At 33.3% G+C, this 26,323-nt stretch overlaps 1 protein-coding gene and 1 long non-coding RNA gene across 10 annotated transcripts; both read left to right on the forward strand.

Annotated features, from left to right (window-relative positions):
* The first annotated feature begins 829 nt into the window (after window positions 1–829).
* LOC107788478 (uncharacterized) lies at window positions 830–4,739 on the forward strand. Of its 8 annotated transcripts, none has more exons than XR_001648638.2 (4): window positions 830–1,149; window positions 2,035–3,406; window positions 3,591–4,363; window positions 4,463–4,739. It is a non-coding gene; the product is annotated as an uncharacterized LOC107788478 (long non-coding RNA). The 8 variants fall into 8 exon arrangements; XR_001648637.2 differs by having other exon boundaries at window positions 2,035–2,194; window positions 2,538–4,363; XR_012708516.1 differs by having other exon boundaries at window positions 831–1,149; window positions 3,591–3,679.
* Window positions 4,740–15,048: 10,309 nt separating this feature from the next.
* Window positions 15,049–25,986, forward strand: LOC107824532 (protein decapping 5). 2 transcript variants are annotated; one of them, XM_016651324.2, is made up of 11 exons: window positions 15,049–15,419; window positions 18,834–18,934; window positions 21,479–21,550; window positions 21,633–22,538; window positions 23,238–23,297; window positions 23,390–23,455; window positions 23,656–23,721; window positions 24,146–24,217; window positions 24,858–25,052; window positions 25,175–25,279; window positions 25,363–25,986. In XM_016651324.2, exons 1-11 carry the CDS (start codon window positions 15,275–15,277, stop codon window positions 25,510–25,512), a joined length of 1,938 nt encoding a protein of 645 aa, XP_016506810.1. In that variant the 5' UTR covers window positions 15,049–15,274; the 3' UTR covers window positions 25,513–25,986. The 2 variants fall into 2 exon arrangements, with proteins under 2 accessions (XP_016506810.1, XP_016506811.1); XM_016651325.2 differs by lacking the exon at window positions 23,238–23,297.
* The last annotated feature ends 337 nt before the right edge of the window (window positions 25,987–26,323 follow it).

The raw sequence follows: 26,323 nt of genomic DNA on the forward strand, positions 1-26,323 counted from the left end.
TGTAGGAATGCCTTCAATGTTCAATGCCTTACAGAAATAATAGCCATCCCTCTTATAGTGGAGGGATTTTACTTTGGATATATTTAAAAATACATAGTGGAGAAATCATGATAGAATAGTTTTTCCCTAATTCCCACCGAAATTCTCTCTCCTTAGTGCGACCGTAACAGCTCTTGTCTCTTGGCTCGATCTTGGTCGGATTTGGTATTGGTTGATTTTCAGATTTAGAGCTCGATATTAACTCGAGGCTCGGTATCGAATCGAGCTTGATATTGGTCGGTCTCTGGTTCTTGAGCTCGATGACACCGCTTCACCTCATGGTTTATTTTGGATTCGAGCTCGGTAATGACTTCGAGCTCGGTACTTGATAGGTCCCAGAACTTCAAGCTTGGTAACCTGGATTCAGATCCCATCTTGATATTATAAAGATGACCTTAGATCCATTATGCTTCAATCTTGACTAATCATACAAAGGTCAAAAACGATTTTGACCGTATACAATTTCTTAATCTATCTCATATTCCAAATATTAGAGTAAATATCTAACTCAAACTCATTATCAAATCTTATTCAGCAAAATATGTTAATATGGAAGTACTTATGGCAAAACGATACAATCTCATTTTTCACAACAAAGTGATAGATAAAATTGCCATAAAATAATCAATAAATGCAAAATGTACTCCTACAACAAATAGGAATTCGAATAGAGAGATTAGGTATACTTTCTTGTCTATGTCCCATCTTAGTAATAGATTATATAGAAGAGCCATAATGGTCGACCAAAGGTATTTTAGTAATTTCATAACTGATATAAGTTTAAATTTTATTGCTTTGGTAACATATGTGTATATTATTCATCTAGAATTCTCTACGGCTCAGTCCTCTAACTAGCTCTCTTTCAAGTTTCACCATTACTTTATTCAATCATTTACAGATCTACCATTGCTAGCGAGTTCTAGCAGTAATCTTATACCATTACTCCATAAGTATTGACCTTTCTCTCTAACCTTTCCTTATCCTTTGTATCCTCTTTTAGGGATTTACCGTTGTCTTTGATTTGCTTGGTCCTATCTTCTTCTAATTTTTGCTTTGGCACAACAGAATCTCAGCGGTTAGTCATAGTTGAAACCAGAGGTGATAGACGAGGTATCGGCCAATTTTTCTTTGTTTACTTGTAAGTTTAATTTTGTCAATTTTTTCCACTACTTATGCTTAGACTCATGCGAAGGGAATTTTTCAAGTATTTTGGACTACTGTTTCTTATTAAGGAAATGATATAGAAGCTCAAAATTCGACTCAATCTGCTGGAATTGATGAGGGATTGTGCTCTTGACATAGGTGGTTTAACGAATTAAGAAGCAATCAGATTTCGAATACAACTTTGTGTTTCGCAATTTGAGATAAAGTTGTGCGCTACTGCTTGCTTAATATATGTGTCGATCAAAGCAAACGCTCTTATAGTCATGTTCTTTCCCTCACCAAGTTTCGTATTTTTTCGTTGTTTCTCTTTTGATTTTTCTTCCAAACCTCCTCTTGAATGAGGTTTGAAGTATGATCAGAAATGGCAGCTTCTTGCTTTTACTTCCTTTTATTTTATTATTTCAACTGCGAAAATATTTTCAGGAGTTGCATAATGTGCTTAATTAGTTTTCTATGTGTAATCAATGCAGAGTATGAGATTTTTAAGATCACAAAGGTGATAAATTTGTGATTAGTTCTTGAATCTATATAGTTTAACCGAAAAAATGGAGGAGAAAGCATTCCCATCAGCTTGCACCTTTGATGTACTAACACATATTAGCTATTACCGGCAAAAAGAATATGAAGAGACTGTGTAGAAGGTTATGAGCTTACAAGCACGCATGACATGATTGTGTTGTTTAAAACTTCATTGACGAACCAAATAATAAAAGCTTAAAAAGCATCGATTTTTTGACAGATATAGAAGGAAAATTGATAAAACATCATGAGTATAGAACTCTATTTGGTTTCATGATTTTAATATTTTATTTCCTATTTCTATGGTTTCAGGTTTTTAATGTTCAGTTTCAAGGACCCAAATGTTACTTTGCTTTCAAATCTCATACCCATATCGGAGGTGCGAAATCAAAAGAATTTTTTACTAAAGAGATACTTGCAGAGGATGAATGAAAAGTTGTAGAATCACTAAAAAGGTAGCAGATGATAAAAGGTAAGTTGCTAAGATTTCATTCCACATTTTCTGGTTATTTTAAGAGTGTGTTTTCACTTTCAATGTATCACCATCTACTCATCTAAAAGTTGTTTATGCATTATATTTCTCCTTTGTGGGTCAATTTGGGAGTAAAAAGCATGAAAAATAAAAAATTGGAAGATCTGGGTGATTCAAGAAATGCAAATAATCATAGTGTAACCGTTAGAACCCGAAACTACCAGAGTGACCAACACACAACTAGAAATTGAAAAGGAAACTGATACTAAAAGTATACTAAAGTTAAATGTATTGTATATTTCAAGAGACTTTATTTTACAAAAGGTAATATGTGCTACAACAGATTTCTTACAGGGTACAACTGAAGAGGAAGAGTAAGAGACTTCTTCCAAGTACTTGTTCCGATTCACTTTTTAACACATACAAACTCAATCTTTTAATTACATTGCATATATTAACAGAAGGATGTGCATAACGGGGTCACTTGAAAAAGTTGCAGCCTTATTTGTGGAAGTGCTTGAATGGTATCTCTCGATGTTGTTGCGAACTCAGTAATTCTAAATGTATTTTCTGAATCTGGTGTATTGATTGTGAGAGTTATTTCTATTACATACTTATCAAAATCTAACCATACAAGGAAAAGTTAGGACTATTCATCCCCTTTTCTTCCCTTCTTTTGCATCTTTATGGCCTACATCTGAATGGAATTCCGCCTAATACATGATATATTAAGGATGTGTAGTTTTATTTTTTGCCTAAACGTCTATTTTGACGTTGTATCTTGACAAGCTAAATAAAATAAGAGAACTTATTAATATGTGTATTTATAAGTTAAATTAGTTTGGAATAGTCTGGTGGATTGATTCCCATGCTGCGACAGATTTCTTAATTAGGAAAAGTAATTTTATCTGCAACATAAATAGTGCCAGTGATCTTATCGAACTAATAGCTGCAACTACGACAACTGCATATTTAGTCAGTTGCTATTTTCAAGTGAATATGAGCTATTGATACCCATGTTTATTAATAATAGCCTTTTTTCCATGACTGAAAAGCTTCGAGAGCAAAAACTACTCTTCTCTCAAAGCTTTGGTTACAAGATTATGGGAGAAGCAAGGAGGAATGAATCTATAAGTTATGTAGCAAAAGTATGGTGGAACTCTGTTGCTTTTCCTATGGGCATGGATGAATTGTTGCAACTAACAAGAGAAGGTTAATATTGATTTATATGCAAGAACTATTCTTAATAAATTTTGTTATTCTGAATTCTTAGGTGAGAAATGATGAAAACGCGTGTCTGACTATATGAACAAAATATCTCAGTTCTCTCAATAGAATTTCAAGATTTTCATATCATTACTCTTTGTAATTGAATTGCATTTGCTCATACACATAGATGAAAACACCAACATTTGTGGAATCAATAGATTGTGACCAAGTTGAAGAGTAAACATGTCAGTTGAGCTTTTTCTAAAAATAATAAAGGTAAGCTCTTTCCTTACAATTTCATGGTAGTTAAAACCAGAGTTGGTTATAAAGTATGTGATGAAAGTGATTTCTGACTGTTCATGAAAGAGTTGGAGGCCTAGATTTGTACCTTAGGATAAAGACTGCTCAGGGTCTTCTATAGTTCAAGTGCAAAAACAAAAGCCATAAACAAAAATGGGATGATAGAATTCAGAAACTTCTTGATGGTCCGAGCGAGGGCTCAGTCTCACTGAGAGTGTTGAACATTAATAAGAACTTTTGACTAATTTATTAATTTTTATTTTACGTTTTTTGTGTTATATATTATGTATAAAGATGCTCATGACACTACTTGATTTGTCGGTATGATAACTTTTGACTTAAGACGTAAGCTACATATCAAATGACAAACTAAGCTCTCTGAATAGAATCTAAAAGTTTTAGTTGTAAGGCCATGGGTAGAAGAAATTTTAGATTTTTTATTTCTTGGGAAAGTATGGATTTTTTGAGTGCTTGATTCTGATTCTAAGTGGATTTTGGTAAATGGTGCCTGCTCATAAGCTTCAAGATCAATTTTCTATTGTCTCATCCAGTGCTATATGCATATTCATTAGCTTTATCACACTTATGTTCATAATTATGACTAATATATGTTCCTTTTTTTCTTTTTCTTTTTTTGTCTTTTGGGTCTTCCTTTCAAAGGTTAGTCATGATAAATATATTGCTTCATCCAAAAAAATGTGTATTGTATCATAAAATTGCTTTTCATCTACCGTAACGTTATTCTTGGTTTATTTATAGGTTATGCTTATTAATTTGCTTCAATGGTTGGTGGCTCAATTGAGTTAAGAAAAAACTTGGGTTGCCTGTGTGAAGAAAATTCAGGGTGACATGAGAGACCATTGTGATGTTTTTCATTAGTTGAATGATTTAGTTTGCGAAAGGTTTCATTTGTGGAAACTGAGATAACATGGCTATCCACATTTTTGTCTCTACATAAATATGACATTCTTTTGTTTCTCTACTGTATAAGATGGTGTGATACGTTTTTTAAATTTCAAGATGCTATTATTATTAAGTTATATATGTACCATTGGAACAGTTAGACCTCTTTAGCACCATAGTCATCTCAGTAATCTAGAGGTCTGAAGAGCGTGGTTTTGTCCATATAAATTCTTCTTGTGTGTTATTTTCTATCTTTTTTGTTTTAAAGGGATGGCATCTCATTTAGCCAGTTCACTAAAAAAATACACATTTTATCCGAATTATAGTCGCCTAACACATGAATACTATTTGCTTGGATTTTTATTCTTTAATTGCATTGTTTGAGGCAAACTCAAACTATGAAAAATACATATTTCGATGTTGGGCCCGTGCTGGCATACATATCTAGTAATAATAGATTAATAGCCAAGGTCCTTAAAAAAAAAAAAAAGTATATCCAATTCCTACGTGGGAATGGACCCATTTTGTGCACTAAGAATATAGAAAAAAAAGGAATAAAGCGGTTAATCGGAATGCTGCCAATATATTAGGATCCTTGATTTGGTACTTACAAGTTACAAATATAATTAATCATTTTGAATTCTTTAATACCAGCTTTGAATCCCATGCTCACCTTAGTCTCTGTTTGTTACCAAAAATAGATGAATACTAACTTAAGTTGGTGATTGAGTGTGTGCTTCACAAGCTTTTTTTAGTTCCTTCAGATAATAAAACAAAACAAAGAACTCAACTGCTTTTGCCATATGACGAGAATTTTTCACGTTCTATAAGCTATATTATGTTCATTCATACCAATATAAGGATTCTTTCGAAATTAGATCGACTTTTTTGTTTAAATTTTTTTGGAGCTCGAACGCAAAGTATGAATAAAAAGTATGGATCATGGTTCAAAAATTTCTTAATCTATTATGTATTCAAAATATTAGAATAAATATCTGACTCAATCTCATTTGTCAAAACCCGCTCAGCAAAGTATGTTAATATAGAAGTACTTTTGGCAAAACGATACAATCTCGCTTTTCGCTACTTGCCATAAAATAATCGATAAATACAAAATGTACCCCTACAAGTAATAGGAATTGGAATAGAGAGATTAGTAGCCTGTTTGGAGAGGAGGATGTAGTATTATATCGACGTGTTCAACTTAACTCATAATTTTGACGTAGAGTAAAAATTTATATGTAAAAATTTATTAAAATTATAAAAATAGTAGATATGAACCCATAACTTTTAAAAATATAATGGGTTCAATGCTAAAAATCTTAAAATTTGAAGCCACAGGATTTAATTCTTGAATCCGCTTCTGCCTGTTTGGCCAAGCTTTTGGAAGAAAAATAAATAAATTTTGAGGTGACGCAAAAAGCAGTTTTGGAGAAGCAAAAAAAAAAAAATAGCTTATCTCCAAAATTATTTTTTTGAAAAGCACTTTTGAGAAAAATACACTTAGAAACAGTTTTTAAAAGTTTGGCCAAACACTAATTACTGCTCAAAAATACTTTTTAAATTAATTAGCCAAAAATAAACTATTTCTCCCCAAAAATACTTTTGAGAAAAAATATTTATCAAAATAAATTGATTTTTACAGCTTGCCAATATGGTCAGTGTCCCATCTCATAATAATAGATTAATAGCCAAGGTCCTTAAAAAAAAGAAAAAAAAAAAAAGTATATCCAATTCCTACGTGGGAATGGACCCATTTTGTGCACTAAGAATGTAGAAAAAAAGGAATAAAGCGGTTAATCGGAATGCTGCCAATATATTAGGATCCTTGATTTGGTACTTACAAGTTACAAATATAATTAATTATTTTGAATTCTTTAATACCAGCTTTGAATCCCATGCTCACCTTAGTCTCTGTTTGTTACCAAAAATAGATGAATACTAATTTAAGTTGGTGATTGAGTGTGTGCTTCACAAGCTTTTTTTAGTTCCTTCAGATAATAAAACAAAATAAAGAACTCAACTGCTTTTGCCATATGACGAGAATTTTTCACGTTCTATAAGCTATATTATGTTCATTCATACCAATATAAGGATTCTTTCGAAATTAGATCGACTTTTTTATTTAAATTTTTTTGGAGCTCGAACGCAAAGTATGAATAAAAAGTATGGATCATGGTTCAAAAATTTCTTAATCTATTATGTATTCAAAATATTAGAACAAATATCTGACTCAATCTCATTTGTCAAAACCTGCTCAGCAAAGTATGTTAATATAGAAGTACTTTTGGCAAAACGATACAATCTCGCTTTTCGCTACTTGCCATAAAATAATCGATAAATATAAAATGTACCCCTACAAGTAATAGGAATTGGAATAGAGAGATTAGTAGCCTGTTTGGAGAGGAGGATGTAGTATTATATCGACGTGTTCAACTTAACTCATAATTTTGACGTAGAGTTAAAATTTATATGTAAAAATTTATTAAAATTATAAAAATAGTAGATATGAACCCATAACTTTTAAAAATATAATGGGTTCAATGCTAAAAATCTTAAAATTTGAAGCCACATGATTTAATTCTTGAATCCGCTTCTGCCTGTTTGGCCAAGCTTTTGGAAGAAAAATAAATAAATTTTGAGGTGACGCAAAAGTAGTTTTGGAGAAGAAAAAAAAAAAAAATAGCTTATCTCCAAAATTATTTTTTTGAAAAGCACTTTTGAGAAAAATACACTTAGAAACAGTTTTTAAAAGTTTGGCCAAACACTAATTACTGCTCAAAAATACCTTTTAAATTAATTAGCCAAAAATAAACTATTTCTCCCCAAAAATACTTTTGAGAAAAAATATTTATCTAAATAAACTGATTTTTACAGCTTGCCAATATGGTCAGTGTCCCGTCTCATAATAATAGATTAATAGCCAAGGTCCTTAAAAAAAAGAAAAGAAAAAAAAAGTATATCCAATTCCTACGTGGGAATGGACCCATTTTGTGCACTAAGAATGTAGAAAAAAAGGAATAAAGCGGTTAATCGGAATGCTGCCAATATATTAGGATCCTTGATTTGGTACTTACAAGTTACAAATATAATTAATTATTTTGAATTCTTTAATACCAGCTTTGAATCCCATGCCCACCTTAGTCTCTGTTTGTTACCAAAAATAGATGAATACTAATTTAAGTTGGTGATTGAGTGTGTGCTTCACAAGCTTTTTTTAGTTCCTTCAGATAATAAAACAAAACAAAGAACTCAACTGCTTTTGCCATATGACGAGAATTTTTCACGTTCTATAAGCTATATTATGTTCATTCATACCAATATAAGGATTCTTTCGAAATTAGATCGACTTTTTTGTTTAAATTTTTTTGGAGCTCGAACGCAAAGTATGAATAAAAAGTATGGATCATGGTTCAAAAATTTCTTAATCTATTATGTATTCAAAATATTAGAATAAATATCTGACTCAATCTCATTTGTCAAAACCCGCTCAGCAAAGTATGTTAATATAGAAGTACTTTTGGCAAAACGATACAATCTCGCTTTTCGCTACTTGCCATAAAATAATCGATAAATACAAAATGTACCCCTACAAGTAATAGGAATTGGAATAGAGAGATTAGTAGCCTGTTTGGAGAGGAGGATGTAGTATTATATCGACGTGTTCAACTTAACTCATAATTTTGACGTAGAGTAAAAATTTATATGTAAAAATTTATTAAAATTATAAAAATAGTAGATATGAACCCATAACTTTTAAAAATATAATGGGTTCAATGCTAAAAATCTTAAAATTTGAAGCCACAGGATTTAATTCTTGAATCCGCTTCTGCCTGTTTGGCCAAGCTTTTGGAAGAAAAATAAATAAATTTTGAGGTGACGCAAAAAGCAGTTTTGGAGAAGCAAAAAAAAAAATAGCTTATCTCCAAAATTATTTTTTTGAAAAGCACTTTTGAGAAAAATACACTTAGAAACAGTTTTTAAAAGTTTGGCCAAACACTAATTACTGCTCAAAAATACTTTTTAAATTAATTAGCCAAAAATAAACTATTTCTCCCCAAAAATACTTTTGAGAAAAAATATTTATCAAAATAAATTGATTTTTACAGCTTGCCAATATGGTCAGTGTCCCATCTCATAATAATAGATTAATAGCCAAGGTCCTTAAAAAAAAGAAAAAAAAAAAAAGTATATCCAATTCCTACGTGGGAATGGACCCATTTTGTGCACTAAGAATGTAGAAAAAAAGGAATAAAGCGGTTAATCGGAATGCTGCCAATATATTAGGATCCTTGATTTGGTACTTACAAGTTACAAATATAATTAATTATTTTGAATTCTTTAATACCAGCTTTGAATCCCATGCTCACCTTAGTCTCTGTTTGTTACCAAAAATAGATGAATACTAATTTAAGTTGGTGATTGAGTGTGTGCTTCACAAGCTTTTTTTAGTTCCTTCAGATAATAAAACAAAATAAAGAACTCAACTGCTTTTGCCATATGACGAGAATTTTTCACGTTCTATAAGCTATATTATGTTCATTCATACCAATATAAGGATTCTTTCGAAATTAGATCGACTTTTTTATTTAAATTTTTTTGGAGCTCGAACGCAAAGTATGAATAAAAAGTATGGATCATGGTTCAAAAATTTCTTAATCTATTATGTATTCAAAATATTAGAACAAATATCTGACTCAATCTCATTTGTCAAAACCTGCTCAGCAAAGTATGTTAATATAGAAGTACTTTTGGCAAAACGATACAATCTCGCTTTTCGCTACTTGCCATAAAATAATCGATAAATATAAAATGTACCCCTACAAGTAATAGGAATTGGAATAGAGAGATTAGTAGCCTGTTTGGAGAGGAGGATGTAGTATTATATCGACGTGTTCAACTTAACTCATAATTTTGACGTAGAGTTAAAATTTATATGTAAAAATTTATTAAAATTATAAAAATAGTAGATATGAACCCATAACTTTTAAAAATATAATGGGTTCAATGCTAAAAATCTTAAAATTTGAAGCCACATGATTTAATTCTTGAATCCGCTTCTGCCTGTTTGGCCAAGCTTTTGGAAGAAAAATAAATAAATTTTGAGGTGACGCAAAAGTAGTTTTGGAGAAGCAAAAAAAAAAATAGCTTATCTCCAAAATTATTTTTTTGAAAAGCACTTTTGAGAAAAATACACTTAGAAACAGTTTTTAAAAGTATGGCCAAACACTAATTACTGCTCAAAAATACCTTTTAAATTAATTAGCCAAAAATAAACTATTTCTCCCCAAAAATACTTTTGAGAAAAAATATTTATCTAAATAAACTGATTTTTACAGCTTGCCAATATGGTCAGTGTCCCGTCTCATAATAATAGATTAATAGCCAAGGTCCTTAAAAAAAAGAAAAGAAAAAAAAAGTATATCCAATTCCTACATGGGAATGGACCCATTTTGTGCACTAAGAATGTAGAAAAAAAGGAATAAAGCGGTTAATCGGAATGCTGCCAATATATTAGGATCCTTGATTTGGTACTTACAAGTTACAAATATAATTAATTATTTTGAATTCTTTAATACCAGCTTTGAATCCCATGCCCACCTTAGTCTCTGTTTGTTACCAAAAATAGATGAATACTAATTTAAGTTGGTGATTGAGTGTGTGCTTCACAAGCTTTTTTTAGTTCCTTCAGATAATAAAACAAAACAAAGAACTCAACTGCTTTTGCCATATGACGAGAATTTTTCACGTTCTATAAGCTATATTATGTTCATTCATACCAATATAAGGATTCTTTCGAAATTAGATCGACTTTTTTGTTTAAATTTTTTTGGAGCTCGAACGCAAAGTATGAATAAAAAGTATGGATCATGGTTCAAAAATTTCTTAATCTATTATGTATTCAAAATATTAGAATAAATATCTGACTCAATCTCATTTGTCAAAACCCGCTCAGCAAAGTATGTTAATATAGAAGTACTTTTGGCAAAACGATACAATCTCGCTTTTCGCTACTTGCCATAAAATAATCGATAAATACAAAATGTACCCCTACAAGTAATAGGAATTGGAATAGAGAGATTAGTAGCCTGTTTGGAGAGGAGGATGTAGTATTATATCGACGTGTTCAACTTAACTCATAATTTTGACGTAGAGTAAAAATTTATATGTAAAAATTTATTAAAATTATAAAAATAGTAGATATGAACCCATAACTTTTAAAAATATAATGGGTTCAATGCTAAAAATCTTAAAATTTGAAGCCACAGGATTTAATTCTTGAATCCGCTTCTGCCTGTTTGGCCAAGCTTTTGGAAGAAAAATAAATAAATTTTGAGGTGACGCAAAAAGCAGTTTTGGAGAAGCAAAAAAAAAAATAGCTTATCTCCAAAATTATTTTTTTGAAAAGCACTTTTGAGAAAAATACACTTAGAAACAGTTTTTAAAAGTTTGGCCAAACACTAATTACTGCTCAAAAATACTTTTTAAATTAATTAGCCAAAAATAAACTATTTCTCCCCAAAAATACTTTTGAGAAAAAATATTTATCAAAATAAATTGATTTTTACAGCTTGCCAATATGGTCAGTGTCCCATCTCATAATAATAGATTAATAGCCAAGGTCCTTAAAAAAAAGAAAAAAAAAAAAAGTATATCCAATTCCTACGTGGGAATGGACCCATTTTGTGCACTAAGAATGTAGAAAAAAAGGAATAAAGCGGTTAATCGGAATGCTGCCAATATATTAGGATCCTTGATTTGGTACTTACAAGTTACAAATATAATTAATTATTTTGAATTCTTTAATACCAGCTTTGAATCCCATGCTCACCTTAGTCTCTGTTTGTTACCAAAAATAGATGAATACTAATTTAAGTTGGTGATTGAGTGTGTGCTTCACAAGCTTTTTTTAGTTCCTTCAGATAATAAAACAAAATAAAGAACTCAACTGCTTTTGCCATATGACGAGAATTTTTCACGTTCTATAAGCTATATTATGTTCATTCATACCAATATAAGGATTCTTTCGAAATTAGATCGACTTTTTTATTTAAATTTTTTTGGAGCTCGAACGCAAAGTATGAATAAAAAGTATGGATCATGGTTCAAAAATTTCTTAATCTATTATGTATTCAAAATATTAGAACAAATATCTGACTCAATCTCATTTGTCAAAACCTGCTCAGCAAAGTATGTTAATATAGAAGTACTTTTGGCAAAACGATACAATCTCGCTTTTCGCTACTTGCCATAAAATAATCGATAAATATAAAATGTACCCCTACAAGTAATAGGAATTGGAATAGAGAGATTAGTAGCCTGTTTGGAGAGGAGGATGTAGTATTATATCGACGTGTTCAACTTAACTCATAATTTTGACGTAGAGTTAAAATTTATATGTAAAAATTTATTAAAATTATAAAAATAGTAGATATGAACCCATAACTTTTAAAAATATAATGGGTTCAATGCTAAAAATCTTAAAATTTGAAGCCACATGATTTAATTCTTGAATCCGCTTCTGCCTGTTTGGCCAAGCTTTTGGAAGAAAAATAAATAAATTTTGAGGTGACGCAAAAGTAGTTTTGGAGAAGCAAAAAAAAAAAAAATAGCTTATCTCCAAAATTATTTTTTTGAAAAGCACTTTTGAGAAAAATACACTTAGAAACAGTTTTTAAAAGTTTGGCCAAACACTAATTACTGCTCAAAAATACCTTTTAAATTAATTAGCCAAAAATAAACTATTTCTCCCCAAAAATACTTTTGAGAAAAAATATTTATCTAAATAAACTGATTTTTACAGCTTGCCAATATGGTCAGTGTCCCGTCTCATAATAATAGATTAATAGCCAAGGTCCTTAAAAAAAAGAAAAGAAAAAAAAAGTATATCCAATTCCTACGTGGGAATGGACCCATTTTGTGCACTAAGAATGTAGAAAAAAAGGAATAAAGCGGTTAATCGGAATGCTGCCAATATATTAGGATCCTTGATTTGGTACTTACAAGTTACAAATATAATTAATTATTTTGAATTCTTTAATACCAGCTTTGAATCCCATGCCCACCTTAGTCTCTGTTTGTTACCAAAAATAGATGAATACTAATTTAAGTTGGTGATTGAGTGTGTGCTTCACAAGCTTTTTTTAGTTCCTTCAGATAATAAAACAAAACAAAGAACTCAACTGCTTTTGCCATATGACGAGAATTTTTCACGTTCTATAAGCTATATTATGTTCATTCATACCAATATAAGGATTCTTTCAAAATTAGATCGACTTTTTTGTTTAAATTTTTTTGGAGCTCGAACGCAAAGTATGAATAAAAAGTATGGATCATGGTTCAAAAATTTCTTAATCTATTATGTATTCAAAATATTAGAATAAATATCTGACTCAATCTCATTTGTCAAAACCTGCTCAGCAAAGTATGTTAATATAGAAGTACTTTTGGCAAAACGATACAATCTCGCTTTTCGCTACTTGCCATAAAATAATCGATAAATACAAAATGTACCCTTACAAGTAATAGGAATTGGAATAGAGAGATTAGTAGCCTGTTTGGAGAGGAGGATGTAGTATTATATCGACGTGTTCAACTTAACTCATAATTTTGACGTAGAGTAAAAATTTATATGTAAAAATTTATTAAAATTATAAAAATAGTAGATATGAACCCATAACTTTTAAAAATATAATGGGTTCAATGCTAAAAATCTTAAAATTTGAAGCCACATGATTTAATTCTTGAATCCGCTTCTGCCTGTTTGGCCAAGCTTTTGGAAGAAAAATAAATAAATTTTGAGGTGACGCAAAAGCAGTTTTGGAGAAGCAAAAAAAAAAATAGCTTATCTCCAAAATCATTTTTTTGAAAAGCACTTTTGAGAAAAATACACTTAGAAACAGTTTTTAAAAGTTTGGCCAAACACTAATTACTGCTCAAAAATACTTTTTAAATTAATTAGCCAAAAATAAACTATTTCTCCCCAAAAATACTTTTGAGAAAAAATATTTATCAAAATAAATTGATTTTTACAGCTTGCCAATATGGTCAGTGTCCCATCTCATAATAATAGATTAATAGCCAAGGTCCTTAAAAAAAAAAAAAAAAAAAAAAGTATATCCAATTCCTACGTGGGAATGGACCCATTTTGTGCACTAAGAATGTAGAAAAAAAGGAATAAAGCGGTTAATCGGAATGCTGCCAATATATTAGGATCCTTGATTTGGTACTTACAAGTTACAAATATAATTAATTATTTTGAATTCTTTAATACCAGCTTTGAATCCCATGCTCACCTTAGTCTCTGTTTGTTACCAAAAATAGATGAATACTAATTTAAGTTGGTGATTGAGTGTGTGCTTCACAAGCTTTTTTTAGTTCCTTCAGATAATAAAACAAAACAAAGAACTCAACTGCTTTTGCCATATGACGAGAATTTTTCACGTTCTATAAGCTATATTATGTTCATTCATACCAATATAAGGATTCTTTCGAAATTAGATCGACTTTTTTGTTTAAATTTTTTTGGAGCTCGAACGCAAAGTATGAATAAAAAGTATGGATCATGGTTCAAAAATTTCTTAATCTATTATGTATTCAAAATATTAGAATAAATATCTGACTCAATCTCATTTGTCAAAACCTGCTCAGCAAAGTATGTTAATATAGAAGTACTTTTGGCAAAACGATACAATCTCGCTTTTCGCTACTTGCCATAAAATAATCGATAAATACAAAATGTACCCCTACAAGTAATAGGAATTGGAATAGAGAGATTAGTAGCATGTTTGGAGAGGAGGATGTAGTATTATATCGACGTGTTCAACTTAACTCATAATTTTGACGTAGAGTAAAAATTTATATGTAAAAATTTATTAAAATTATAAAAATAGTAGATATGAACCCATAACTTTTAAAAATATAATGGGTTTAATGCTAAAAATCTTAAAATTTGAAGCCACAGGATTTAATTCTTGAATCCGCTTCTGCCTGTTTGGCCAAGCTTTTGGAAGAAAAATAAATAAATTTTGAGGTGACGCAAAAGTAGTTTTGGAGAAGCAAAAAAAAAAATAGCTTATCTCCAAAATTATTTTTTTGAAAAGCACTTTTGAGAAAAATACACTTAGAAACAGTTTTTAAAAGTTTGGCCAGCCACTAATTACTGCTCAAAAATACTTTTTAAATTAATTAGTCAAAAATAAACTATTTCTCCCCAAAAATACTACTGAGAAAAAATATTTATCAAAATAAACTGATTTTTACAGCTTGCCAATATGGTTAGTGTCCCATCTCATAATAATAGATTAATAGCCAAGGTCCTTAAAAAAAAGAAAAAAAAAAGAAAAGAAAAAAAAAGTATATCCAATTCCTACGTGGGAATGGACCCATTTTGTGCACTAGAATACAGAAAAAAGGATTAAAGCAAAAGAAAAAAAAAGAGGACTATTAAATGGAGAGGGAAAAACAGTTCAGTGCATACATTCATTCACTAGGCAGAAGGCAGAAACAGCTTCGTTCCTCGCTGTTGACAAGTGACACCTAAAACAAAAAACGGGAAGCGGTTTCATCTGGATTCTTCTTCTTCTGATTCTCGTAATCTCTTCTCCTTTTCTCCGCTATAAATTCTTCGCTAACTATCCCTTAGGGTTTCACAGAACTCAAACAACAATGGCAGCGGCGACAGTGACCGCGACCAAGACGGCCGACTCCTACATTGGGAGTCTCATTTGTTTGGTTTCAAAATCCGATATTCGTTATGAAGGCTTTCTTTTCCATCTCGACTCTCACGATTCCACCATTGGTCTTCGTAACGGTATACTTTTTTTTTGCTCTCCTTCTCTTACTCTGATACTGCTTTTTGTTCTTTTTGTTGTTGTTGTTGTTGTTGTATCTGTGTCTTTTTTCAACGTTGCGTTTGTTATCTATGTCAATTCTTAGCGGTTTTGTGGTTTTCTTGTCTCGATTTTAAAACTAGAGAGAAAGAATCGTTCTCTTGTTAATTTGGAATTCTGTTGTGATTTTAGTGTGCATGTGTGTTATGTGAGTTCTGGTGATCAGCATTAATAAATTGAATCTTTTTCTTATAGCTAGTATTACTGTTGTTATCAGTTATCATATTTGTTTCTGTTATAATTGAAGTTCTGTTCCGGAGGATATCCAAAGAAGGAAAAAAGATGTAAATTTTCCAAGAAAAGAAAAATAAAGATTAGAACTTTTGAAATTATATGAGTAAATATTCAATCACATGGACTGTCCAAACGAAAATCAATCACATGGACTGTTTCAAAAGAAAATCAATCACATGGTTTTCAAGATTGGGGATGTAAGTCATCTTGTGTTAGGGAGGGAAAAGATAGGAAAATTGTATGAAGTAGAAAATGGAAAGCAGATAGCATTTAATCAAGGGGAGAGAGAATAGGAGGGAAAAGGTTTCTATGGATAGCAACTACTTTGTTGGGGCATATCCATGTATAGTACTTTGCAAAAAAGAAGAGATTCAAGGGAGTGCAAAGAGATAGAGAATGAGTCGTGGAAAGTTCCATAAAACTATTCTTTCTCACAACTTTGTTAGGGCATGTGTAAAACCTAACAGCACCAAGCAACATGATAGAGCTGCCACTTTAAACTAATTAAGAATCTTCAGAAGTTTAATGACACTGTGGGAATTCACCAAATGAGGAAGCAAAAATCTTAGTAGGATATTCAATTATACCAAATGCTGCGATATTCAATACGAGGGGTAACTTTGAGATGCATACATGTAATAGGGATCATAGAGTCTACAACCTGCATCTCCTTTTCGAGAAAGATTCGTCATGTTGCTAATTTTTCTTCCGTCTTCTTCTTCCATTGCAGCCCACATCCTTGTTTTGTCTGTGATTTGTGAATTTGGAGGTGGAGGTTGTCACGTAGATAAGAAGATCATGTTTGACTTGAAAGAAAGTGACATCTATAATTATTTTGAAATAAAGCATCTATAATTATTACACAGTTGGTAAACTGGAAATTGTTAACTTTGTTTGAAGATATATTAGACCAGAATTTTGCACACCATTCTAGACCGGCTTGGTGAATGCTTCTTTCTTTCTATATATATATATATCTTTACAATATATATATATATATATATATATATATATATATATATATATATATATATATATATATATGTGTGTGTGTGTGTGTGTGTGTGTGTGTGTGTGTGTGTGTGTGTGTATCTACTTGCTTTGACAAATCTATTTTATTACTTCGATTCCATTTTGAATAACTGTTTTGAAGAGTCAAACAATTCTTGCTTTTACCAAGACTTGTTTCAGACTCATTTATTCTTCTAGACTCATTTTTTTCTCTCCAAATATTTCCAATTATTTAAGAGCATGGTTTAAAGTATTCATTACTTAGATCTAAACTTGGAACTTCCATTCTCAAATAATGAATGAATCAATGTACATAATTTACTTGTATATTTGATTATTAGATCCTTTTATAGTTCCTCAATACTTTGAATAACACCATTCATTCTGGGATGGAGGGAATAACATTTACTAGAGTTCTGTTCCTAAATAAGCTCAGCTTAATGTAAAGTGCTAGACAAGTTGGATTTTTGGTTACACTAAACCTGGTATTTAAATGGAGAACAATAGAAGGGTGGGCCCATTATCCCCGGTTTCAAAGGTTGCAGTTGGTCCCTAGGGTTGGCCCAAGACAGACTTCTCGGTCATAAAAAAAGTTGAATTTTTGGTTACTTCTATATATTTTTCAATATGTATATCGTGATTCATGGTTAACTGAGTATTTATAGTTATCTAAGTCCATATTTAGAAACTAACTATGCATTTTCTCCTGATCATTTGGAAAATCTAGGAAGTCTTATTAGCTGATTTTTGTTTGGAGAAAGGTTCTATGATATAATGTTTTTTGTTGAAATTGGCAAAGACATTAATATAGTCATAAATGTTTGCATCTAAAGAACTTGTTGTAACATAGGGCAGAAAAAAGAAGTGAATGAAATTGCATATGATGCTCTAATGCTGCTTATAATCATATGAAGCATTTTATGGGACAAACCTCCCCATGATGTAAAACTAGGCCATCTACGTCTTGGGTACTGAACGTGTTAGTGTAGCCTCATATTAGGTGAATTACTTCATGAAATTCACCACTGAAGTTCCAAACTTCCAAGAAATTATTTTTTTCAAGATTCAACCATAAAAGGGTGGTGGTTTGGTCATGCAGATTAAATGGAAGATCTTAAGGATAACAATAGTGTGGTCTAGTGGTCAGCAACATGGATGAAAACCGTGGAAACCGAGTTTCAAATCTCAGTAGAGACAAAAAATACTAGGTGGTTTCACACATGCATAAGTCTTGTTTCGGTACGTGTACTGATGGAAGGTAGTAGGGACTTGGTGGAATAGTCAAGGTGCTCTCAAGTCGACCCCAACACTGCTGTTATAACAAAAAAATATGGAAAGGCTTAAGGAACTTCTGTAGCCATCTGAGCATCTTTACACCCTAAATTCTGCATAATTCATGCATGCATAGGCGAATATGTACAAACATGCATGCCTAACCAAAATGATTTGCGTGGTAGGTAAATGCTGTAATAAAAAATAGTCATATTTTCAAAATATTAGGCGTAATGCAAGATTTTGATTCCTGGTGACTGATTGGTCTGTCATTGAATCAATATCTAATTTGAGGTGCACTCCATACATGTAAATTGGAAAGTGGGCCCTTCTGGATATTTGTATCTCTGTCAATCTCCTTAGTAAGTGCGTAAAAGGAAGAATATTTGGATTCAGTTAATGAAGCTTCCAGTTGCTTTAAAGGCATGTCGACGAATTCAAAATAGAGTATGGTTAGAAATGAATGATAACTTCTAGAACTACTATTTGGAAATAAAGCTCTCTCTTTGTGTAAAAGAAATTACAAATTGTTTACACAGGCAACCAAAAAAAAAGCGAATCTTTTACTTACTGATCTCACATTTTGTCAAGCAATATGATGATTTTGTAGTTCCTGTATTTTGTTTCTTGCCAATCTTTTATTGTGATATTTTAGATGTATCTAGTGTTATTCCTATTGATAGCAATTCAGTTGTTTGGCCAGCTTTATGTATCAGTATGGATTGGTTCTGGAGGCATAGAACATTGTTCTCATGTCAAACTTTTTGCTTCATATCATGTACACTTTTGACGCTTAAATAATCTATATCTGGCTGCAGTGAAATCTTTTGGGACAGAAGGACGAAGAACGGATGGACCTCAGGTCTTTCCGAGTGACAAAATCTATGAGTTCATATTCTTCCGAGGTAGTGATATAAAGGTGAGCTGTACTTACATCTTACCTTTCTTACTTGTCGACTAGGGTTTTTGAGGTGAATGGATAGTCTTCAAACAATTTAGGATGTTGTGAAGCTGTTCTGATGGTTCAGATTGGCTCACTTGTTTTGTACCTTGTGCTTTCTATTCCGCGTCTTCATCAGCCATTGATCATTCTATGAATAAAACTTGCTTTGAGGTGTAAGACATTGTTAGCTTTTTGCTCTGTGAGAGAGCTGCTTTCAATATTCACTTTGGTTTTTACTGGTTTTATTAATTTTGAAAGTTTATTGGGTGATTAGCCAAGAAAACCATTTTGCTTTACGCCCTCAAAGTGTGTATATATATATATATATATAAGGTAAAGGTTTAGACGAATTTGGTAATCTTATGATCCTGGTGATTTGAACCTCTTACTTTCAGTTTGCTTGGCTAACATTCCTTCACCCTATGCTTAAATTCTTTTTCCCAGATAAGTCAAATAGTTTTAGAGATATACACCAGGATGGTGTTAGCTATACAAAAAAATTTAGTACAAATTTGGTTTTCGAATGTGGAGAATAAAGAGGGTCTTGTCAAGCACTTGAAACTGCTGTTTTGTATGTTCATATCTCTATCCTGTTTTCTTCAAGTGCCACTTCCTGCATGCATGGTTGAGGACAATTATCAGGTTGTCTCTCTTGTTGTACCTTTGAGCTTGTCAAGAGACCACTGATTAGAAATACATGCAAGAATACCACCAGCTTGTATTAAGCCAAAACCACTAGTTTTCATCTAACTTCTTTTTTCTTTTTTTAATCTGAGTTATTCTAGATTACAAAGTGTGGTCACTATATGCAGTAGTAGTACCAGCTGCTGTTGAGATAAAAACACTAGCTTTTATTGGAAGATCTTGTGCTATCTTCGAAATTGTTAATTTAGTTGTGCAATAGTTAAAGGTATTCAAGAGAAACTTTGCATGACAGATCCTTACGTCCCTTTGTTATTTTCTTATGCAGTTTTACATTCTCGTTCCAGTTACCAGTTTTTACTGGCGCTTTTCCAAATATCATGTTCATAGTTAACGATTTGACTGCTTCTGATACTTTTTCACTATCAAAACTAAGCCTACTGATTTCCCTTGTCACTTCCTCAAATGCAACTCTTTTGAGAGGCGTGAGACCTTTATAACCAGGGGTAGGGCAGGGTAGAGGGTACTGATGAACTTGTGGTATATGCTATCCTTTTGAGAACTTTATGAGTTTGATTTGAAAATCATCACGTAGAAAGTTAAGCTATATGACAATCAATTTTATTTATTTTGGGTTCGGAACTGTGTAATGTTTTGTGTCATTAGCTTTATGTATGCTCTCCAGTGAACAGCTTTTTAGGATGTTACCTGTAAGTTCTCATTTCTCAATAAAACTTATACTTCAGCTACATCTTAAAAGGTAGGTTGTTTAGGAGGCTATTATGAGATACTAAGGAGTACTGCTAGACAAAAGCATAACATTATGATAAGAATGAGTTTTCCAGCATAAGAAACACACGAGGACCTACAGATCAAACTAACTAGCACTGGAAAAAAGGATTTTAGAGGTGGTTAACCAGAAAGAAGTAAAAGATTATGCCATTATGGTTAGGAGAGTAGGTATTAGAAGGTGATAGTTCTATGAAGTGTTTTCTCTTTTTTTGGATGGGAAGCTCAAAATGTCAGGGACTGATATTGATCGCTCTGTTGTTGTCATATGCTTCTACGAATTGCCAGCTTGGAACTCCAACATTGGTCCTAAGCCCTTATATAGACTATGTTGAGGAGTTCAGCAGTCGGTCAGCCTATGTCAAGAATAGCTAGCTAAGTTGATGAGAATCCAGTATTGCTGAATATGTTACGATCTAATCCTCGTACATACAACATATACTTAACAACTTAAATGTATTCTTTTTAATATAGATCTCGGAGACCCATAAGAGCAGTGTGGTTCATGAAAGATTCCTCTTAATTAGCCCATTCTGTAGCAAGGATTATATGCCTGAATTGGAAAAAGGGGAGGGCAAGTGCTCAGCTTTCTCTTCTTTCCTTCTTTCATCTTAGCTGCATGGTAACATATGTTTCCATTCAGGGCTCCAATGGTAAGAAAGAAAGAGATCTTCCTGATTGTTACATCAGGTGGGTGCTGAAAGTGGTATTGAAAGGTAGGCATCATGTGGGTGATATTCGGGTTTGTCATCCGTGTTGGTGAACATACATCCTGTATATATCGTTTTTTAATCTACCCACAATTTGGTTTTGTAAGAGGAAGACGTGATAGAAAAGATATTATTTGCAATGTTTATGTGAAACTTATGGTTCGGAGTAGGGAAGAAGTCTCAAGGAGGAGAAAAGTGACTTCTCGTTTCAGTTGGCTGAAATGAAATTTGAATTCTCTGGAAGAGCTGGAAGGTTTCATTGATGAAAGTTCAATTGAATTAACAATAGACATATTTATTTTTATTATAAAGATTTCTTTCTTCTGAAAACAAGATCTCATTCTGAATCTCTCTTTTCCTTTTGTCTTGAGTTTCCCAGGATCTGCAGGTTATATCTTCTCCACCACCTCAAAGTACATCAGCTGTTCCCGACGATCCGGCGATTATACGGGTATATTCATCTCTATACGGATTAGTTGTTCTGATTACATCATGGAGACTTGTCTAACCTTGTCCATGTGATTTTTCTGCAGTCTCATTTTCCTCAACCCATACCTACAGCTATGGCCTCGACATCTCCTGGTGCTGCAACAGTAGCAAATGTTAGTACCAGTGCACAACCCATTCTCCCTGTTACACCTTTCCAGTTGAATCAGGCCCATGACCCATTGACATCAGGTTCTAGCCTTCCGGGCTCATCGCTCCCTCCTCCACCTGTAAATATCAGTCGGCCTGCTGTGCCTAATTATTGGCCAACATTAATTGGGTCCTCAGGAGGAGTTTCTCATTTTCAACAGCACCGTTTTCCCCCGCCGCCACAGAGTTTGGTGGCATCACTCCCCCTGGTTCAGCAGCAAGTGCAGTACCAAAATGTAAATGCATCTGCAGCTGGAGGATCCAACACATCTGCAGCTGGAGTATCCAGCTTTTCTGGACACCATCATCCCTTGCTGCTGACTGGTACTACCAGCTCCCCAAATACACTGCCTCCCTTGCTGCCAACACCTTCTGTTCAATCCAATCCCGGGCAGTTTGCTAAACTGGTGTCTCATTTGTCATCTATTCCAATGCCAAATAATGGATCTAGTGCTCTTTCAAGTGTAGCAGCGCATCCTGGCCCAAAAATGGCATCTCCTTTGCCAGAAGTACTTAATGCTACTCCGCCTCCAGTAACTAATGAACCAAGTTCAGTTGATCTGACAATCTCTCAGACTGTAACATCTAGTGTAGAGACAACTGGTGTATCTTTCAGCAAGCAGTCAAAACTATCTCCCATGACAATTGAGGAACAGTCAGGACTGAAACAGTCCTCTTCGTCTCAGTCACTGCAGACCACACATATCGATGCAAAGACTGCTCAAGCATCAGTGGTGGAACCTCTGCCATCAGATAGCACAGAAAAAACCATGGGGTCATTGCCGAAATCCACAACTAAAACTGTATGTCCACTCGTTGTTCCTTCAGTTCCTGGTTTGTTCTTCCTCATATGATATGATGTGGCCACTTATAGTAGACAGATGAGCTGATATCATCTTTTTCCCTATTATGTTTCATGTGTAAACCATATTTTGTTCCTTGTCAATAATCAGTTAAATCATAACTATTGCTGATCAGAAAACAACCAAGTTAATTGTTGTTGCTTGCAGTTACTGGTAAACTACATAAGGTTAAAAAAAAATGAAAGCAGCAAATAATAACCAATTGTTCTTCGATGCTATGAAACTCAACATGTAGGCATCTTCCGCCTTGACTTGCTTCGTACTTTAACACTTCAAAAAAGTTAGACCCTTAGGGTAGTGCATATAATAAGCCATAAGCTGACTCCTTTCATGGAGATTCTATTATTTGTTTCTGCGTTTGAAAACTCCCCCTTTTCTCTTTCTTCGCCCTCTTTCCCTCTTCTAATTGCTTCGATCACATTGTCTCGAAATAACACTAGTCACTATTCTTCTACTTTTTTCGGTGCTTGGAAACCGCCTCTCTATCCTCACAAGGTAGGGGTAAGGTCTGCGTACGCACTACCCTCCCCAGACCCCACAGTGTGGGATAATACTGGGTATGTTGTTGTTGTTGTTGTTTTTTCGGTGCTTGACAACACCCTCTTTATTTTCTTTCCTTTTTCTCCCTTCTCCTTCTAGTTGCATGGATCTACTTCATCTCATCATTATAAAGGTCAGTTTGCTCCGGGAAGAGATCAGGTAATTCTCTCTTTTGTTTCCATTTTCATTTAGCACATATCACATATCTCTATTAGTGATATGTGTCTTATGGGGCGTTTTTATGCATTCAGGCGCATCGAGACCCTGCATCCACTAATCATAGTTATAGAGGCCGTGCACGAGGAAGGGGATATGCGGTAACTTAACAAACTTGTTTGACTTCTTTGAATTGCTAGTTTAAACTGGTGTTTTGACCTGTTTTTAATAGAGACGCCAACCTGCGGATGGTAGACAAACTCCATTTCTGTCTCACTATCCTTGGTGCCAAGCCAAAAAGAGAGTTCAAGTTTTTCTATAGTCTGAAGTGACTTCTGCTCGTTCTTGTAATTCGTTTCAGGCAAATGGAGTTGCTTTATCCATACATCAAAGCTCAAGAAACCAGGCGGTTGGAAGAGGAAATGAGGTAAAGTTTATTAGGTTTAGAACATGTCTGTTTTTTCATTAATTCCATACTTTACATGCATTTTGGCTAACTAGTAGTGAACCATCTGATGACTTACTCTTAATTGTAAAGTAAGTAAGTAACATAAGTGATTTATTACTTTTTCCCCTCCCAACTTGTTGGGGCTGCTTTACTTCCTCATCAGAGTAGAGGAAGAGGGTTAGTCCAGTTGGATATGTTTCTTTCTTCTCCTTGTTTGTTATCTTATCCTATTTCTTCAGATAAAATGCCTCTTTCTTTTAGGTTTTTCCTTTTTGATGGTCAAAGTTCTCTACTTGTATTCTCTTGTGTGGCCTATTTCTGTTCTCTTTTTAAAATTTCAGAGTTGTCTACTTGTCTTCTTCTTATTATGCATATGACGTCCTCCTTTTTCCCCTTTCTACAGTTCCACCTAAATGGTGTTCCTTTGCGCAATCATGGCGATGCGGGAAGTCATTTTCGGGGACGTGGAGCTAAGGTGACCATTGTTTGAGGAATTCATCTCATTGAGTATTCTTGACTAGACCTTTTATTAAAGAAAACTATTGAGTAGACATGCTATCCTTGAGGAGTCCTGGTAGCAATACTTTCTGGACTTCATTTTCAAGTTTTACTGCATGGAACAACTTAAGCCTTATGCAATTCTGTTATGTCAAATTTCCTTATTTTGATGTACCTGCCTGTTTTATCCACTTCTCTTAGTCCAAATTTTCATTCGTGTCACATGTACATTTTCTATTTCCTACCATGGTTACGTTCAAAGTATCACTATAGATTCTTGTCACATATGATAATTAATTGTGGCAAGTTTTATGATTTCCCTTCTTCCATATATTGTTATTGTGAAACACTTGTTTGCTCGCTCCTTTTCAAATCTATTTGCTTTCCTTATAAACAACACATAGCTTATTTGGATACATATCCTGTTTCTTCTTACAGCCTACAGTTCAGCCCCATCCCTCTCCTTAGTGGAGATTCCTTCTTTCTTTCAAATCTTTTGCAAATAGGGAAACGTGAGCGCTTAGTATTGCTCTCTTCCTTTGATTATTTTCTTGTTGGTTTGTTAACAATATAGTCTCACATCTTTACCCAGTATAACTTTTGTTTTTCAAATTCAGAATTCCCGTTTCAAAACAAGATTTAAGGAGGATTTTGATTTTGAGGCGATGAATGAAAAGTTCAATAAGGAAGAGGTGTGGGACTTACTTGGCAAAAATAACAAAGCTGAATCAGATGACGGAAATGAGGATGACAAAGAGATGGATGGTGTTAAGGGTGAAGCCAGAGAAGTACATGTAAGAGACGATAGCAAGGTAAGCTGGTGGAAATTCACACTAAGTTGATTTATAAGCTGTCTAAGGTTTCTTATCCATGCATGCTCTGTGCACGTGGCCTTTATGTCTGGTTATTTATTAACTTCCTATTTGTTCTGCAGCCCGTTTACTGTAAGGATGACTTTTTTGATTCTCTTTCTTGTGATGCACTTGATCATGATTCTGGGAAAGTGAAGCTCTCTGAACAAAGGAAAAAAGATGCTGAGGTAATGGCCTCATTCTTTGGCCCGCGTGATTATAAATGCTTATCATTTTTCATTCCATTAAGAAACTTGTTGATGTGTTCCAGACATTTGGAGAGATCCCAAAACCTCAACGAGGTCATGGACAGGGACCACGCTGGGCTGGGGCATCTCAAGGCTCATATCGTGGCAGAGGACATGGCACTACACGAGGTGGTCGCGGTCGTGGAAGAGCAGTTTGGGGCCGTGTCAGTTAATATGAGCTTCCATGTCACTGCTGCGGGTGGTTGGTCTTCTGGTCGGGTTTAATTCAATATAATGATTTAGTAAAATAAATATGGTCGGAAGATAAACTTTTATTCGATAGACTTTTATTCTGTGATGATGGTAAGAACTATTTAAAGCTGTAGGACTTGGTATCATAGACGTATGTGATCAGCGGTAAATGGTCAGCTGATACCATAACTTCTTGAGAAGAGGAAGACACAGCTGTGCTTCTACCCTTTTTATTTACGAATAAAAGGGGAAAATAAGTAAGCAGTTAGAGCTGCTTCCAATAATATCTTTTACAAACTTTGTCGGCAGTATCCAATAGACATTGGAGGCGTGTTTAGTAGTTTTAGCAGTTATAGCTGCTTTGAATAAAACATGTCACAAACATTGTGGATGGATTTGGATGACATGTTAGTATTTCTTTGAAGTGCTAAAAATGAATATTGGTTTTTTTAGTATTTATTGGAAGTGCTAAATAATGGATTGTTATGAGCTAGGTGCAACAGGCAGCAGAATTCAGTGCGTTCAACAAGGTGCTGAATGTGTTGGTATAAAACATAGGTCTCTCAAACAACCTTTGAACCAATCTTGAAATATTGCTTAAATAAAATGCAGAAGTTCATTTTCTTGTTTAATAACACATCTTGGATTATTCAGTTTTTAAATCTCATTAATTGATATCCGATTATCAAGGTTTGTCCATGACTCCTTGCACGCGAGTTGTTTAAAAAGTGACGGGTGATCGGTTGTTGCATGAGGAGGGAGACCTCTAGTTGGACTTTGACTACTTAATTA

This window comes from Nicotiana tabacum, chromosome 4 (genome assembly GCF_000715075.1).
Source record: "Nicotiana tabacum cultivar K326 chromosome 4, ASM71507v2, whole genome shotgun sequence".
NCBI lineage: Eukaryota > Viridiplantae > Streptophyta > Magnoliopsida > Solanales > Solanaceae > Nicotiana > Nicotiana tabacum.